The sequence below is a fragment of the Drosophila rhopaloa genome, unplaced genomic scaffold, assembly GCF_018152115.1.
Source record: "Drosophila rhopaloa isolate 14029-0021.01 unplaced genomic scaffold, ASM1815211v1 contig_225, whole genome shotgun sequence".
Classification (NCBI taxonomy): domain Eukaryota; kingdom Metazoa; phylum Arthropoda; class Insecta; order Diptera; family Drosophilidae; genus Drosophila; species Drosophila rhopaloa.
The window spans coordinates 51,108-70,000 of NW_025335112.1; the positions used below are offsets into that span (position 1 = coordinate 51,108).

Here is an 18,893-nt window from a genome sequence, read left to right on the forward strand (position 1 = left end):
ATTAAGTGATTGCAACTGAGATGGGCTGATTGTGAAATCTGGGTGAGCCCAACTTGCTCTGCCAGCGAGGCCAATGCCTATTTAAAGTTTGTTGAAGGACTTGCAGCTAATGGTGAACCTCCCGATGCCTGGGCTTGGTTCGATGAACTCCTGAATGGAGTGGAACTCGAGCAGTGGCAACTTTTCTAATTAAACAACAGCCCACTCCACCCTCATTTTCATGGCCCTCCTGATTGCTCTTCCCGTCCACAGTTGTTGCTAATTTCAGACGCTAATAAAATGATTCAAGCCACAAATGTTTGTGGGCTAAAAATGCTATGAAATTTATGAGCACGTAGCTGACATAAAACTTTCCGTACCCCTCGTTCATCCATCGCTGCCGCATGATGTGATAATTTACTCAACAGCCTACACATCTAACACGCTCCGGAGACAATTTACAAGATGCAAACATCAAATTTTATGATGTCTAGGCAATAATTAATCGAGATTTGTTGTGGAGGTGACTGAGGCTGAGAGCTCGTAAAACTTAAGCAACTTCTTAATGAATATTAACTTAACTTTACTTTTATGAATTCTCGCCCTTTTTTTCCCTCCTAATCCTTACCCGTCTCGACTTTTTTTGTAATGATTATTCTATTTATTTGCCACTTCTACCGTTTATTTGCTCGTAGCAGACCCTGTCTGACCTTAGCAGCTCAACTGCAATTAAACCTTAACCACATTATCTCCAACTCCTTTCCTTCCCAACAGCCCCATTTCAAGTTTTTCGCTTTCGGTCGACCAATACCGCAAAGTCTGCGGCATGTGGAGAATTTTCCCATAAGACTGCAATTTTGTCCAGAGTATTGTTTAAAGGGGCACATCAGCATTCGGCTGAACTTTGAGGCGGCGGAAAACTGACATACCCTTTTGTGAGAGGTATAACATAATTTTAATCTTTTAAACTTCATATAAATATAAATAAATATACTTTAAGAAACGAATTATAATAATGTTGGATGAATAAAAAAACAATAATATTAAATTTATCGATCTTAACTCAAGCTGATATTTTAAATATTCGCTTAACTTAAATACCGATTAAATTATTTTTTGAAAAATTATAACCTAATAATGAATTATTAATAGAATAAAGAGACTATGTGAGCCCCAACATAGAAGTGGATGGAAAATGGTCGGGAAGATAAACTAACAGACTAGACATGTTGATGTGGATTTTTAATAATTTCTTTCATCCAAAGAGTATTAAAATATTCATTGATGCCAAGTTTGATATGGTGTGGTTTCTTCTCTCCATTGGCTAGACATTATCTGGTTTGAGAGAGAAGGAGTGTTCTAAGGGAACAAAGAGCGGAGCAGTCGAGTGCTTTGTGGTGATAGCTGGAAATTAATTAAATGTCGCGGCGAATGAAGTTAAAATAAAAATGTCGAAAGCTGCTTAGGGAGTACTTTTAACAAAATGATAGCTTAGAGCAGAAGGCCTTGGCTTATCAGGGGATATTAATAAGGGTATAAGTCGAATGGATACTCAAGAAGTTCGGCTGAAGAAGTTTCCTTCTGGCAACTCGTCTGACTGACATTCGTTTCCTTTTTGGGCCATGAAGTTCCTTGTTGCACTTTTCCGAGTGCGGTATAAACAATAATAGCGAAATACTAAGACAAAGCGAAGAACGATTTGGGCGGCAAAAGAAAGCACTTTCTTTCGCTGAGTACCCTTTGCAGCAGAAAAATTGAAACTTCTGACTTCCGCACTAAAAGTTTAAATCCATTTCCGACCGAGCTTAGATTCGAGGCGAGAAATTAATTAGAGTTTACTGAGTCACGCTTCCCTCCCTTGCATAGTGCAAACGCGATATCTTTAGCTCCAATCTGATTTGTTTCTTGTCTGTTTTTCTTTGTTTAGTCTTCGTTCCTTGTTTACTACAATTTATTGGCCAATTCGCAAACATTTTTCAACAAAATATTTGCTAGTATCTCAGTTTTTAAGCCCACGTCTTATAATATATTTAATTTACAGCTTAAACTTCAAGTTGTAATCAGGTGCCTTTAATTTCTAATAACGGTTGCAACCCTCCTAAAAGATCTAACCAGATACTAACCGAATTTCTCTCTTCTGTTGCAGGTCTCAAGGATCCAAACCTGGACAGGCATACCAGTAAAGGTGAGTTTCGGTACAGCACTCTACCCCGATCAAAAATTAATTAAGAAGCCACTAGAGATGTAAATAGTCTGTGATGGTAACAAACCGAAATTTGTTCTGCTCTCTCAAAGCGACCGAGACAAAGGTCCAACCCACACACTAGCTCCACCCCCGCTGCTCGCCGCAATAACTATAAATTCCCAGGCCCAAGGCAACCACAAGACATCACCCAAGCCCCTCAAAACATAAACCAAGCGGCTCTTTAAAACGCAATCAAGCTGAAAATTAATTAAAATTTTCAAGCGGGATATGAAATTAATGCGCAGTCGAAGGGGAATGACGGTCCTCCCTTCGAAGGCGAGCGGGTTGTGCAAGGTAAATCCGAGGTTTAAATTAAAACACACTTGTTACTGTCTTAGACGCTGCCGTCTCCGTTGGAAGTCGTCGTCTCGATTTCATTAAAAATGTTTTTATGCTCCCATTATCCTTTCACTCTGGCGCTGTCGCCCCACTCTCCCCTTGGCCCCCTACTCCTCCCAGGCAGCAATTTAATTTGGCTATGAAACACTTGCCGCATCCTTGACACTTTCACTTTCCCATCCCGCGCGAGCCCACCTTTCGCTACCCCTCAACCCATTTCACTTCAGGCGATGGCTTGTTTTAAGCAGCTTAAGCTTGTCGTCGACATTCGCCCGAGCTGTTGTTGGCGCTGTAAAAGTGCTCATAATTTCACGCTAAGCGAACACACACGCGTCCTTCTGGTCCTGTGCTGCTCTTGGCTTTCCACGGCTAGCTCGTCGGAATCACAGTTTTCGGAGTGGCGTCGTGGAGGATATCACCGAAATGCAATAAAGTTGAGTGCGGATTCGCTGAAAGCTCCATTTGAGTCTGTACTTTTTGCTTTGCCTGCCCATTCCTCACGACTTGATCCAAGGATGTTGTCTTCCCAATACCAATATGCGAAAAATAAATCAGAGAATGTCTTATGCGAGGAATCAATCGATTCCTTCTTGGCCAAGTATGTTGGACAAAGTTTTGGCTTGTACTCCATCCCGTGCTCTACCGCTGGGTCATCCCGATGGCTGTTGTCTTTATTACATTCTGATGAATGTTGTGATTTGACTTTCGGCGAGCCAGAGCCAGCGGAAAAAATAATACTCATTGCATGCTCTCGGGCCATTGAATGGATTCATTTGGGGTATTCATATGCTTTTAACAGAATTAGTCTAGCCGGCTAATGTGATAAATGGATGCGGCTGGCAGGAGCTGAAGTCTGGTGAACCCTTCATAATTATACTTTGAGCTCATAGTCGGAGATGGGCTGCAAGTCATTCCGTAGGCACAAAGGCCCTTCTTTCCTGCCTCTCTCTGCCAGCTCCTCCGCCCCAAGGAAACCCACTTTAATCTCATAAATCATGAGCAAGACGAAACTTGCAAGGCAGGGGCTCCAGCGGCAACCACACATATCATAACATTTAACATATTTCACTTAGGCAAACATTTAATCCGGCATCTTGTCTGGCCTCCTGTCCTCCACCTGAGCACAGACCACGTCGTGAATGCAAACGCGGAGGCTACATTTTCATTTCCGCTGGCGTTTTTATTTTTATTTCATGCTGCACGTTATCAAATAATGAATATCAAATGTAATGCTTATCATTTATTTGCCAAACCGAAACCGAACCGGGAGCTATGAAGTGGGAACTGGGGGAGCTGCCTTGTTCCCCCTCCAGGTGGCAACATATTATAATATTTACTTAATTTTCATTTCTAATTCGGTCGCTCTCCCTTCGTGTGGCAGCCGCATGCGGCACATGATACCGCTACTCAGGACGAGGAGTGGACCAAGACCTTGGCATTGGCAGGCAGTAGCAGTGGCAGGGGAGGGGCAGGGGCAAAATAGGAAAAAACCTGCATAATAAGCAAGTCTAGAAGCCAAACTTTGCTGTTTGTGGGCCCAAAGTCAAGTGTTTGGGGAGAGTGATTGGGTGGGTGGCTTCAGTGGGCCGATTGGTTGGGGGAGGGGTGTTGATTCTTGCAGGTGGCTTAAGCTGCGTCTAAAGCGATAACGCAAAGTATTTGAATTTTTAATATAACGAAATGCGGATCTCAACGAACAGGGTCCCCATCCCGCAATCCATCTGCTGCTCGCGCAGACATGGACAAGAAAGCGCTGTGTTGAATCCCAGATACTCTGCTCAATGGGAAATTCCATTCCATGGCTCACGAGTATTTCGCAGTGCTGATATATTCAAATACGATTCGTGGCCGCCATTTTCCTGTCACTGGCTGTGAAAATTCACAGCTTTTCCTCCATCCGGGTTTGGCTGGCTAATCTTTTGGTCAGCGAGCAGCCCAACGCCCCCTAGCACGTCTGTCGCCCGTTGTCTATTCGCTTTTTGAAATTCCAATTTGAATGGTTCGTGGTTTTCTCCCGGGCTGTTAGTGGACGGTTTTGGGCTGAGGACGTCCTTTCCAGCAGCCAATATTATATTATTCAAGCCATCGCATTTGGCTACCCCCCTTCTGCCAGTCCACCGCCATCGTTCGTTGTACTTGAAAATCGTAATTAGAATTGGTAATGTATTCAAATTGACTTTCATTTCCGTTTGCTCGTCGGTTGGTTCGTTTGTTTTACTTTTGGCATTCTTCATCAGGATTTTTGCGCTTTTCGGCGGCTGACGCGCCTTTCGCAGAGAGCCATGATTATAACCATCGATTCGCACTATCCAATCGCAAAGAAAAGTGATCAACTGGCCAGCCAGGGGGCCAGACAAAGGCACTTTCGATTATCGAGGCGGGCTGATTCTCCGGCCATATTTCAAAATCTCTGAACGTAAAAGTTTGCCCTTGCAGACAGTGGCGGAAAAGCAAAGAAACTGAAACTTTTCGCTGGCAGGCGGAACGCTGCAAAACCGTAAAGAATTCAACTAATAAAAATCAGGCATTCAAGTGCGAAAAAATCGCGAAAAGCATCATCAAATAATGTGCCACTCAAACCGATTCAACCGCCCCCTCTGCGCACCGAATCGCAGTTGAATCCACCGAAAGACAAATAGAATAGCAAGGAAAAGTAAAAGGCAAGTTGGGAACAAAATAGAACTATGCTGGCAGCAGCGAGAGAAAAGTTTGGGCCGAGATGGCAGCGTGACGCAATGCGCCCCCAACCATGAAGATCCGGCGGGATTACCCAAGGAGCAGCTCGTGGCACGGGCGCATCACTAGCCGCGGGCCGGAGCCATACGTCATCGGGAAAACTTCGATGGTTTGGCCGGGAGCGCGTGTCTCTCTATTTTCCTTGCGGATGGCGGTGGCCACATATTTTCTCTGCCACGGAGCGTGCGAGGTATTTTCCCCATGTCCGGATGTGGCTGCCTCTGTGTCTGCGCGGCGGAAAAGCAATTTTCCTTTGTGTCGTGCACAGGTCTTCAGTTGGCATTGTCTTCCGCTCGCCGCACTGAGCTGGCAAATTTGTTGCAACCGAAATAAACACTTTATTAAATGCATTGGAATAAGCGCAGCGCTCGCAGGAGGAAAGAAGTCCTGCGAGGCTCCCCTTGCCACATGTGGCAGCGGTGGCGGCGGGATAAACTTTGAGCCAAGTGAATTTGGTGCTAAGCTCAAGTAAGAGATTCGACGCCAGCAAAAAGGGTATTGCTAATGCACTCGGAGAAGCTTAAGCTGGGAAAGTGAAATGCTAACTCAGAGCCCCCAAGCCCCTCTTCCCTCAGGCAAAAAAGTCGCCACATAAATATCTTCGGCGAACAGGCAAAGGCCTTTACAGATTATTATTTATTTATCTTCTGATTTCTTTGCATTCTGCTTTTCATTTGCCCCCAGCTCACGACCCTCCTGCGCCGATAATCGAAGGCAAGAATCAAATTATGCTAGAATTGAGATTGATTTTTTATTCAATTTTAATGCGACAAATGCAGGCAGATAAACAGACGACAGCTCGGAGGACACACATGGCCCGAAGCCCCTGCTCCCTGGCCCCGAACCAGGATCCAGCCAGCCTCTGCGAAACACGTGGCTTGAATGGGGGTGCGGATGGGGGGGGACTGGAACTGAGATTGGGAGGTGTGGCTGGGAAATTATAACGGCGATGGCACACAAGGGAGTAGCACTGGATTAGGTCGTCCTCCAGGCCAGGTCCTTATGGGAAACTTTTTGAATATTACAGCATAAATCGATTAGCTTCTATCAGCCTGTGTGGGTGTCGGAGTTCGTGTGTGGTGTCTGTGTTGCCACTGATTGACACTTGAAGCGAATTTTTTGCTTGCCTCGCTGGCTGCTGTTTGCCGATGTCGCTCAAACTGCTCACTCCAGCTCCTCGCCCGCATCCGCATCTCCGAGGGCATTGATATGCGGCCCAAGCACTCGACTCCATGCAACGTTGGCCGGGCTTCATCTAATAAGCACCCGTACGTAGCTCCACTCCCTCGGCGATCCAGCTAGGTATACAGCCTTATCGTGAGCTGGCAAATTGGCTGCCTGGCTCTTTTAACGTTAGTCGACCTCGATTTCCAGCATAAATTGAAAGGAAATTAAACATTGAGTGGAGGGGAAATGAGCCCTCTTTGAGCTGCAGCGGAAATTGTTATGTGATAATTGGGTATTGCGTTTCCATCGATTTGCCCCAGAACTTAGCCACAAAGCGGGCCAAAGGTGGCGCAACTATGGGAATCGAAATCATCTGGCTTCGGTGTTTGTCCAAGGGATTATCGCGTTTCCTGTTTGGGCACAAAATTACATTTCAATTTGGATCACTTCACATCATCAACGCACCAGGAACCCTCTCCGACAACCAGTCAACAAAATCTGCTGAGCAAACACTCAAAGCATTAACCTCTGAGTCGGGCAAAACAGAACTGAACTGAACTGAACTGCAATTAGCGCTTACATACACGTACGCAAGGGTAAATATGACAATTTTGCAGGAATGTGGGCCAGGGTGGATCGAATTTGATCGGGATTCGAGCCGGGCATAAGGTATAATTTATTAGAAATCAAAGGGAAAATGCGTTACGAATTCGGAAACGAACACGCCAAAACTCTGAAATAAACGTCGATTTCAGAAAAGCCAACAGGCAGGGGATGAGTTAACCAAGGCGATGAGTTATGGGGCGATGAAATCAATTGTCTTGACAACAGACGCGGCAATCCCATTGTGCAGTATTGCGGCGCTTTAAAGCGGAAGAATTTTGCAGTTTGGCCCTGCCTTCTCTTTGTGTTCCAATTAAAAGGGTTTGTCGCCGAAAGGATTCACTTTATTGTCGGTTGGTGTGGGGACTGGCTTAGGGGATATTTCCTTTTGCAGTTGCTCGGCCATCAGCCATCCATCCGATTCCATCCACCACTCCACCTGAAGATCCGAGTCGAGTTTCACGCTCCGCTCGTTTGGCAATTTGTTGTCGCGGCTGTTGACTTTGTCATTTCACTTTTCCCCATTCCGGACTTGTGCTTCCTGGCTTTCTTTCCTCGTGCTTGCACTTTCAACCTTAAGCTTTAATTGCTCGACTTTCCCCGCTTTAAATGGTTGACATTATTTTTTGTCATCTCCTGAATCCCCTTCCTCCCCCTTTCTTGCTCTCCTCCACTCGTCGTGACAAAATATGTTTGCCTTGGCTCTGCCCTGTTTTCGGTGCTTCTCGTGGGAAACTTTGCTAAGAACATGTCAGACTCTCATCAGCAGCGTCCTTTTGACTGCCCAGCCTTGTCAGGTCGTAATTATCACGCTAATGAATCAAGTGTACTCGCTTGTAACTAATTGATATGAGAAAGGGACTCCTGCCCATCCTAGTTCCCAGATTCCGAGTGCGGGCTGACTCGATGAAACTCATACCCGGGACCTCTGGCGCGTGTGCTTTTCTGCAAGGGGTGGTTCGCAGATTCAGGATGATTTGCATGTGAATTTTCCCCATTAGCAATTGACCATATTCACCAAAGCAGGGCAAGTTTGATAGGAATTAAAAACTGGCAGAGGTAATTGCCTGTAGCTTTTGTGAACTTTTCTAAATGGATTTCCTTGATTTCGACGCTGCCTTTCCGTTTTGGCCTTCGCTTTGCCCTTACTTTCATGCTTGGCAACTGGCCCCAGGGATTTCTTGGGAGCTTGTTAAGCGACTTTTCCGCCTCCTCAGGTGGTGATGATGATGAGTTTGTTCGTTGCTGATGACTTTCGGCTCCCTGGAGAATTCGCCAGTAATAACTGCGATTGTATTTGTATTTATTGTTATTTACCAGGTACAACTTTTCTGAAATTGCAAAAGAAAGGCGAAGCTAGGAGGGGACGCGGAAAAACTTTGCATAAGCCGAAGCGAGTTGCGCCGGCAATCAATTTCAATTTTTAAGCCCTTTACCGAGGACAACGTTTTTAATTAATCGTCGGATTACCAGGAGCAGGACTCTGGACGTGGCTGCTGCCCAGGGCAGCGGTTTATGCTCATCCCGTCCCATCCAGCTGTCCATTTTTTCCATTATCTGTGCCATTTATTCTATTTTTGTCGCACAACTCAACTAAACGAGCGACAAATTGCCGACGAGCATCGACCAAGTGCCCGGCATCATCCTCCGGCGCTGATGAACTTCCATTGTCCCCTCGCCTCCGCTGCGGCGGCTTAATCCTTCCACGCTTTGTGTCATCAGGGCGAGGACTCCGTCCGCCACTTCTGATGGATTTCGCAGCCATAGTTGGCCCTCGGCCATCGGGCATTCTGGCCATATGGCCATATGGCCACAAGTGTCATGGCGAGTTTCGTTCGAGGACGGCGACTGCATTCATTTCGTTTTACTCGCATTGTGGTTTCGGTCCCCTGCGCTTCGAAAATCTGTTTTGAAAACCAATAAATCAGATTTATTGGCCGCCTCTCCTCCGCTCCTCCACTCCTCTACACTCTTTCTGCCCTTTCTATAGCTGTCTCTCTTCGTTTGCGATTTAAGCTCGCTTGCCTGTGTTTTTTCTCGGTGTATATTATGACAAAGTGTTGTTGGAAGGTTTACACTGCGGCTCTATCAATAGCTCCTGTGGGCAATTCCAGGAAGTAGACGCAAAGTGCGGGATTAAGAGCTGATGAACAGTGCCAACTACGGCGGGATGTCATGCATGAATGGAAACCGATGTGGGGATAAATCAACAGAGACTCGCAGCTTGTACCCTCCTAACGTGTGGTGTCCTACTAATAATCTCCTGACCCCCATTAGCAAGCCAGTTGCCGCTTCCGACCCCATAAAGCTAACGCCAATTATCATCATCAAAGTCCATCAGATGCCATCAAAGCGGGGGTCATAAATTACAGAAGGTGCTAGAGCCGCAGGGACATAGTAAAATTGCTGAAAATAATGACACATTCCCACTCCTCCTTTGGGCCATCTCTGATGCAGGGATGGCAGCAACCCGTCGACGATGTCATCATCGTCGTTAGAGGCGCAAATCTGCGCTCTGGGCAATGTTATTGTAACAATCGACACCCAACGCGTTAAAAACACACATATACACCCGAAATGATTGCAGGGGTCGGAGCGGTTCGGTATGACCCGTGGCGTATTTCGGGTTTGACCACCGTCCCCTCCTGTCGCCATGTCCATTCCATTCCGATTCCGATTCCCAATCCCAAGCCCATTCCCACTGCCATCTCGCTACGGGGGTGTTGACAATTCAAACGCAATAATTGCGACTGAGAACCGCACGACGCTCGACGGGATTCGCAGCTCCGATTTGGATTGGGATTGCCGAAAGGTGTGGCGCGCTCGTTACGCCGTGTTTGACACAATGTCAACTTTTGTAATAAGTTTCTGCCGGCTACTATGCGCCATAAAAAGAAGAAGTACATGGTCATGTTAATGGCAGTGGCAGCCCGCTTTGATCTCCGCTCCGGGGTAGTTCGACCTGGACCGAAAAGCCGCACCCCGTGTCAGACGAGACGCAGTTTTAATGAACGCTACCCCGCCCTCCATAGTGCCGGTTTCTCTGGTTGCTGATTTTTGATCCTGTTACCCATTGTGGCCATTGTTCTCGCACCCCGCATTCATCATTTGCGTGGCTCCGTTTTTTCCATACACTTTTTTCGGTTGGGTGTTTATTATTAGCCCGGCAAATACATCCGCACGCCGAAGTCGCAACGGCAGCCGGCGATCCTTTTCGTGCCTTTTCAGCTCCGGCGTATTCAGTCGAGTTGGCTGCCATTGTGTCCGGGCATTGGCGAATGTTGGTTTAATGAGTTGAATATGTCAATGGTCGCCTCGCGGGAAGCTGAGCGTCTGCAGGGCAGCAATGTAGTCATTAGCATTTGGAAATTACGCCAAATATTTGGTGGACGGAAAATGAAACATTGCGAAGAAAGCGCATTTTTAGTGGTGAGGCGGCCGCAGGCAAGGTTGCAAATGATGTGGAAGAAACACAATATTGTTGCCCCGATCCGGGTATTGGGACACAATGAAAATTACAAAGAGATTTTTTTGTGGTATCTTTTATTTCGTGGCTATACTATATAATAGGAAAATCTAAAAAATATTCCCACCCTTTTAATGCCATTGCAGAGGGCACTGTAATTTAACTCAAAACTGTGCAACGCAGTGAAGGAGACATTTCCGACCCAATATATGTATGTTCCTGATCGCCACCACTAGACGAGTTATTATAGCCATGTCCGCCTGTCCTTCTGCCCGCCTGTTTCAACGCAAACCTGTCATTTATATTTAAAGGTACTTGGATGAAACTTAAATACAGATCAAATTTTAACCAAACTTCAAAAAAATGAAAAAACAAGAATGGAAAGCTAACTTCGGGCGGAGCCAAAGTTGATATACCCTTGCAGAATATTCTGAAAAATAATATTCTCCAGAATCGGATCGGTTGGCCAAAAATGAAACCCATAATTATGGCATTTCCGATCGTTCAGTATATAGCAGCTATAGGATATAGTCGGCCGATCCCGGCCGTTCCGACTTATATACTGCGTGCAAAGGAACGAAGGGTGTGTGCAAAGTTTCAATTCGATATCTTTAAAACTGAGAGACTAGTTCGCGTAGAAACAGACAGACTGACAGACGGACACGCTCAACTCAGGACGCGATCCTGACCAAGAATATATATACTTTATAGGGTCGGAGATGTCTCCTTCACTGCGTTACACACTTTTGACCAAAATTATAATACTTCGACGCTTTAACTTGTATTAATTATTTTTCCGTTGTAAGTTACAATGGCTGTTTTTAAAAAAATAAATTTAAATAGACTAAATCATATAGCTATTATAAAATAATAGACAATATTATCCCAAAATAAAAAATTAATTTCTGGTGTTGAACGACTCTCCTTTTGTGTGATTTTATTCAAATCTAGACGATACTTGATCTCGGGCTTGCCAAGCTTGCCACTCAAATTCCTTTATAAAACAAATATATTTATGGATCTTGAATTATTTTAAACAAATAATAAGAAAAGGATATTTTAATTTTTCTTTTAAGAAATGTACGTTTTTTTCTAAAAAAATACTTAACTTAATAATCTAATCAATATTGTTTTATGTTCAAAAGACATTTTTACCTTAAAACTTATCGGTCTACTATTTAATTGCACTCGTTTCTTAAAACAAGACGTTTATTTTAATTCAAGTGGTGACCAAACCTAAAGCAATGATTCTAAAATTGTTATTATTATTATAAAACATTAAACATCTCCATCTTGAAAATGTTTTTATTTTACTACCTTGTGACAAACCTACTAGTCTACAGTCTAACGACAAGTGACCTATGCCGATAAAAATTTAAATGGTTTATAGTTACGCTCATAGTTACGAAAGTAAAGCTACAATAATGTTTTTGTGTACACATTATATAGACTCGAGGCTTTATAGCTCTTCAAATTCGATAACTTTTGACTTGTAACATTTGGCACGAAAAAAATCTGTAGAGGTTAAGGTAAACGAGGACGGAAGCTAACTTCGGCCAGCCAACGTTTTAATACCCTTGCAGATAAAGTGTACATAAATAAATTAGATTTGCATAGTTTCATGTCAATAGCTCTTATACTGCAAAAAGTCATACAAAAATAGAAAAAAAGGGATATTTTACCGCCTTTAACATTTTTACTACGGAAGCTATAAGATATAGACGTCCGATCGGAAGCTCTTTCACCCTGATCAAGGTATGCGTAAATAAATAAGACTTGGAAAAATTCATGTCAATAGCTTATACACTGCGCGAAATATTCTGAAAAACATCAAATATGGACCGATTTCACCCTATTGTTTCTATTGGAGCTATAGGATATAGACGTTCGATCGGGGCGTTTTCAAACTTGATCTGCGTACACATGTTTTAGGACGACTTTGAAAGTTTCAGATCGCTAGCTTTTAAACTGAGCTCACAAACGGTATTGAAACAGACGGACAGACGGACGGAAGGACAGACGGACATGGCTATATCGACTCCCCTATTGACCCTGATCAAGAATATATATACTTAATGGGGTCGGAAACGTCTCCTTCACTGCGTTACAAACTTCTGACCAAAATTATAATACCCTCTGCAAGGGTATAAAAATCTGAAATTTCTTTGTAATAACGTGGAAAAAAAGTTGTATTTCTGCCACGAAAATATAATAATTTTTCGTCAACATTACGATAATGATATTCATGCAATAAATAATACAGAAAAAATTGAATTTTTCTATATCGCCCACAATTTTCTTGTAAAGTTAGCATGTCCCTTAATTTAATGCCACAAAGTTAATTGCGGCATATGTTCAAGGACCCATCCGAGACAATATGCCCCGTAGAGCAATTCAATGGCCGCAGAAGCCACAGAAGCACGCTGACATATTGCACAAAGGCCGCCGTCCAAATGGGTTACTTATCGCACTGAAAGCGACCGCCGCTGGCAAGGACGAGCAGGACTTTACTTATCGGAGCCTTATCTGTCCGCTGCCGGTGCTCAGCAAACCGCGAAATCGAATCCATAGATCAAGCGAACGAGTGAAAAAATAAAACTGATTCAACTCGCGCTAATAAATGAAAGGCAGCCCAAATGTTTGCAATTGCTTTGACATGTTTGACAACAATGGCGAGCGGAATTCGACTGCGGGAGGGGGGTGACTTAAGCCGGCGACAAATGCGATTGCCTATAGAAATTGAAAAACCCAACCCGTGCGCTGGGTGCCGCAACCCTTAGCTCGAGTCCTGCGAGGTCCTGCTCTGGGCATTTGCATTGATTTCAATTAATTTGCTTGTTGTGTCATCTCCGATCCTTTGCCCGTGTTGTTCGGATTGCGTGGATGTAATTGATATTTGGTTTGGTCGGGTTTTCGGGCTGGTGCGAGTCAAGTGCTTGCAACCCCTCTGCGAGCCAAGTCCCCCCATCCCCCCGATGGAAATTATGTAAATGCCAAACATGCATTAGAGGCCAACGGACCTCTTCCTCTCACCTCTAATCCCGGTCGGAATTATTCAGGCGGATAACTTCTGCGCCGTCTTGGCTCAGCTGTGCGAATTTCCCTCGGCTGCACAGGATGCGCCGGGGTGGCGGTGACAACGGCCAACTGTCATTGACAGCTTCACTGCCATCAGCCGGGACAGGACAACAAGGTGTTTGCGGCGCTAACTCCGCTGCGCCCTCGACTTGTCTTTTCCCAAGCGGATGAGTCAGCGGCATTCACATTCGCATTCGCACTTCCCCAGTGCTTTTAGTTTTGTGAATTTCAAATGCCAGGACATCTGTTCAAGTGTTTTCGGGATCAGACCCAATCCTCAAGCGATTTTAATGCGCTTAGTTTTGAAAGTACACCTAAGTGGCAGGAACCTTAAAGAACTGAGATTCAATGATTCATTCTGACCTCACCCTTCGCCGCCTGAGCACTTAAATTGTCCCATAATTGCAGCAATTTGAATGTCCAATTGAAAACAGTTTAGGGAGTGTGACTATTATTAGTTTTCTCAATTGGGCCGTGCGTGTGAATTCCGAATGGATCCATCAGTCCGTCATGAATTGTTGATGAGATTCAATCGATGCGACTGTCCTTGGAATATATTTTGGAGGATTTCAAATATTTATACGGAATTTGGCATTTATTTATAAATTTTTAAGCATGGGTTAATCGGTTTAAAAAGTTGCGCCCTCGCAGGGCTCTCTTTTTACAAAGTTTTTCCCCAGCAACTTTCTTTGGCTTCCATTTCGGGTTCCCTGTTAATTGTTAATTGGCTGCATCGATTGTTAATTGTTCCAGTTGTTGTTGGTGGAGACCTGATTGGGGCATTGTGAGTAAAAAGTTTCGAGTGCTTTCGTCTGGCCAAAGTTTGTGGCGAAACAAAGGGAGCTTCGCTTGCGGATTGATTGGTTCGTGAATTAATTACGTGGATTGCGCAAGATTACATAATCCCCCGTGGTCGCTCATCCACAATATCCGACTGACTTGAAGTTTTCAGCCCTCACACATACACACACCAAACGTCCTTTAAGTTATGCCCCATTTCTGCCCGAAAATGTTCCGTTGATAATCCTGAAAAATAGAATCCCATTCGATACCGTCCCCAGTGCCCTCACAGGCCCATTTCCATTCTCATTTCCAGCCATTGCCCGTATATACGCTTTTTATTTATTTTGCTTTTAACAAAATTTGGCAAATTTACACTTCGCTGGCAGGGCAACAAACAACAACAGCCCATCAACAAAAGCCGGGCACCCAACTAGCAGCACATCCCCAATTCCCGCCCACTCCAGGGCACCCTGATTGCGCCATAGCCCCATAAATAAGGGCAACATTCAATGCAAATTGGACTATTTACGCAAATTTTATTGCCACACAATTTTTACACTTTTTTGTGTTTGTTGTCGCTAGTTTTCTTTCGCCACATGGAGACGCAAATGCTTTATTCCTTTGTTGTTGCCAATACTTTGTTGCCTCTGCGGAGTTGGTGCCCCAAGCGTCTACTAAATCAGGCCATTTGGACGCTGTTTCCTTGACTTTCACTGGGGCGCCAATTTCGATTCTTTGTTGTTGGCCCGTCTTCGACCCCAGCCTGAACCCTTTCTGCCTCGTCGAATTATGCGATTTTGTGTCATTATTTCCTCGCTAAACGGGGCAAATTTCCCTCTTCCCATCAGAAATCGTTCGGTGGCCGAATGTGTTTTTTATTGACATTTAGACGCGTCGCAGATTTGCCCGGCTTCAACGAGTTGATTCCAGTTGGCCTGGCCTGGTGTCATAAAGCCGCCTACGGTGGGGATTTACCAATAAATTCGTTCTAGTGAAAATTTATTGGCATTGCTTTTTAAACCGCGACGCGTGTTGCCCCCAGAATTTTTATCTCCAGGAAATTGACATTGATGTCTTGGCTACGAACGAGTTGAACTGACCTTTAAAGCAGAACATGTTTGTCATGAATACCGAGAGGGTAATTGTTCGGCTGTCGTCAATTGATTGAGGCATATGAGAGTAGGCATATGGGAAATGCCAAAGATAGGTTTGAGTTTATGGTTAAACAAGAGAAAGCTAAGTCGGGTGCTATAAATACCCTTGAGAATATGCGAATTATATGAAAATTATTCATATAAGATTCTTAATACAAAAATTGATTTGAAATTGCCAAAAATAGTGTTTTGATTTATGTTAATTTAAAAATAATAGGATAATTTGAGTTATGTGGACTGAAATAGTGCGTAGCTTAAATTCGTCGTTAAATGCAATCTCGTTAGTTTCAATCTAGTTACTGAAGACAGGACAGACAGACGGACGACGGACAGACGGACATGGTAATCAACTCGAGTGATCCTGATCAAGAATATATATACTTTGATGTCTCCTTCTGCGTTCTACTTTTACCAAAATTTATACGTTAAAGGGTTAAAAATAGAATAACTAAAAGTAAATATTAACTATTAGGGGAATCAGTGGACTAACATAAAATCACGTAGCTATATGTATAAATCTGTATTCTGTGTCCCTCAAGGTTGTTGTTTCACAAACATGACCCAAATTAAACATATATTTAGAATAACTAAAAGTAAATATTAACTATTTGGGGAATCAGTGGACTAACATAAAATATGTATCACGTAGCTTTTTGTATAAATCTGTATTCTGTGTCCCTCAAGGTTGTTGTTTCACAAACATGACCCAAATCGAACATATATTTCATGCCGAATATTCAAGAACAAATTTATATATTATATTTAAGCACGAAATTTCCATTTCTACAATTTCCATCCGAGTAATTGTACCCTGCTCTTCTCTCATCCCGCACACACATAGGCACATGCATCAAGGCCAAAATTAACAGAGTTATTAGCTCGTTATCTTCTGCACTTCATATTTACACAGTTGGCTACCAAAAGCTGAACAAATCAGTGTGAAAGCCAAGCGAACAGCCAGGGAGGAGGCCAAAACGCCTCCCCGCTCCGTTCGCAGTTTACCCCTAATTTTGTCGCTTGTGTTGCTTAAAATTCAAACAATGTGTTGATGCCTTCACACCAACCAAAACATGCATAATTAATATGCAAGGAGGGGCAACAACTACAGCAACGACAGGAACAGCCGCAAGGAGGAACTTTTCCGAGCGGGCTGCTTGTGGAAAATTGAAAGGGTTAGCATAATTTTTTTGTGGGCAGCGGGGAGGGCTTAGGCCGAGGCGACACTTTGCTTTTTGCCTGCTTCATTATCACAGCTTCCGCGTCAACATTATTTCCGGAAAACAGCAACAACAGGGCACTTGGGGAGGGGGTTGTGCTGTTGTTGTTATTGCCATGCATAATTCATATGAGAAAAGCAACAATAGGCGACAACGATGAGCGGAGCAAAAGTGAAAACCTCAAACCTTTGCGAGCTGGCAGTGAAAATGCTTTAATTGAAGCGAACACACTCGCAGACTCACAAATACTCACACACCCCGGCCTTCATTTGCATATTTCAATGCATGCAATTAGGCGCAAGGAGGGGGGGCGGGCGTAAAGCGGAGAAAGTAGCAACTGCCATGACATGAAAAAATGTTTAGCTCCCCTTTCAGCTTCTTCCGGGAACATCCATTACGAGTTTGTACTTTAACGGTGTTCTGCCCGCTCCATATTCTACTTTCAGCCAAATCCCGGCATTTCACGGTCAACGGTCTTCTGAGTGCCAATAACACGCTTCAGCAGCAGCAGAACCAATACAACCTGCAGCCATCGAATGACAGTCGCAATATCTACAATAACCCCTATATTCCGCCTCAGCAGCAGCAACAGCAACAGCAGCAGCAACAGCAACAGCAGCAGCAACAGCAACAGCAGCAAGCAACAACTGCAGCAGACGCAGCAGCGCACCGCCCACCTGTTCAAGGCCTTGGCTGCCTCCGCTGCCGGTACCAATAGTCTGACTCATCCCTACGACTTCTCCAACTCATCATCCTCCTCCAACGCGAATAATGATCACCAGGGATCATCCTCATCGGAAGCGGAAAACGCTTTCCTAACTCATAATAACGGTAAGTGAAGCGCCAATTTATCCCGAAGACAATTCTATATTTTATACTCATTCGGAAGGTTTTAAAATTTGTATTAAAACTAAAAACAGTGAAAAGGACCTTATATCTAACTCACAATAAATAATTCAAATTAGAACCCATTAGTTACCCATCCCCGCTAAGTTAATCTTCAGTCTTAAAACATATTTAGCTAATTTTAAAACTTGATCTGCGAGAAGAAAAGATTTTGATTGATAGATTTCAAACAAGCTAATGAAATACAACGTTTTCATTGTATAATAACGATTAAAATTAGCCGTGGTTCTTATAGCTGCGATATAGACCCGCCTCGGCAGTTAAAGGTAATCTAGATATACTTTCAAAAACTCTGTTCTTCCTGTGATATACATTAGAAGAACACAATATCTTTCGTTGTGTTGATTTCAAAAAGATTCTGTGAGAAATATTGAAATTAGAAACCCTCAAAAAAGAGAATACATAAAATGCATGGCTGCAAATTGAATTAAGACTCCTGCAATTAAAAACACAACTTTCCGGAACTCCGAAGTAATATTTCCTCTTCCTGTACATTCGCAATGAATCAGGAGAGCAGCAGGCGAGGGGCAACTTGTTCACCTGCCCAGTTGGATGCCAGCTTGCCATAATTTGCACGCAATTTGCATCTCAAGTGGCCAATCCCCTTCCATCCTGCTGGCATCACCTCAAGTTGGCCAGTTGCCGGGCTTTCCTTCTAATTACATCTCACAAAAAGTGCTCAGTGCTCATAGCTCAGAGCCAGCTTCAGTCTCACGACCCCGAACGAGGCTCGAACTTGGCGCTCAGTCCGGCGGCAGTAAGTGAAATTTATGTGAGTGCTTATAATTTGTAAAAGTAAACGAACCGGAGAGCAGACCACGTTAGAGCAAGAGGTAAATGAGAGTTTGTTTAGCAACAAATTACGCAGGGAAGCGCTTGGAAAAAGGTGTGCGGTCCAGAGATTTATGTGGGTGCAGTTAGCGACGAAAGGGAGGGGGCCGAAATGAATGCGGATCAGTGGAAATTCGCCGTGATTATCCAAGTCGAATTGATTTACCACAGCGCAGGGTACAGTACGCGTATACTTATCGGATGGTTCACTTGTCTCCAGCTTGAAGCCATTCTGAAATGAGAAGCTACTCCTGTCTGCCCTCGAGCTCCAACATCAAATCCCGACTCCATGCCATTGTTGGCTTCGTTCCTGGCGATGGCCATAAAATGTGGCAAAGTGCAATTGCCTGGCAGGCCAGGGATGGGCCGTAGGTCGAGCAGACGCCGCC

The 18,893-nt window shown here is 44.1% G+C and overlaps 1 protein-coding gene across 1 annotated transcript in view; it reads left to right on the forward strand.

The window, feature by feature from the left end:
• LOC108053845 (myb-like protein AA) overlaps positions 1 to 18,893 on the forward strand; it is a 61,417-nt gene that overhangs the window by 42,501 nt on the left and 23 nt on the right. The window contains 4 exon segments of the mRNA XM_044460795.1: positions 2,126 to 2,164; positions 17,214 to 17,389; positions 17,391 to 17,598; positions 18,864 to 18,893. The exon segment at positions 18,864 to 18,893 is cut by the window's right edge and continues 23 nt beyond it. Coding sequence (XP_044316730.1) covers positions 2,126 to 2,164; positions 17,214 to 17,389; positions 17,391 to 17,598; positions 18,864 to 18,893 — 453 coding nt within the window.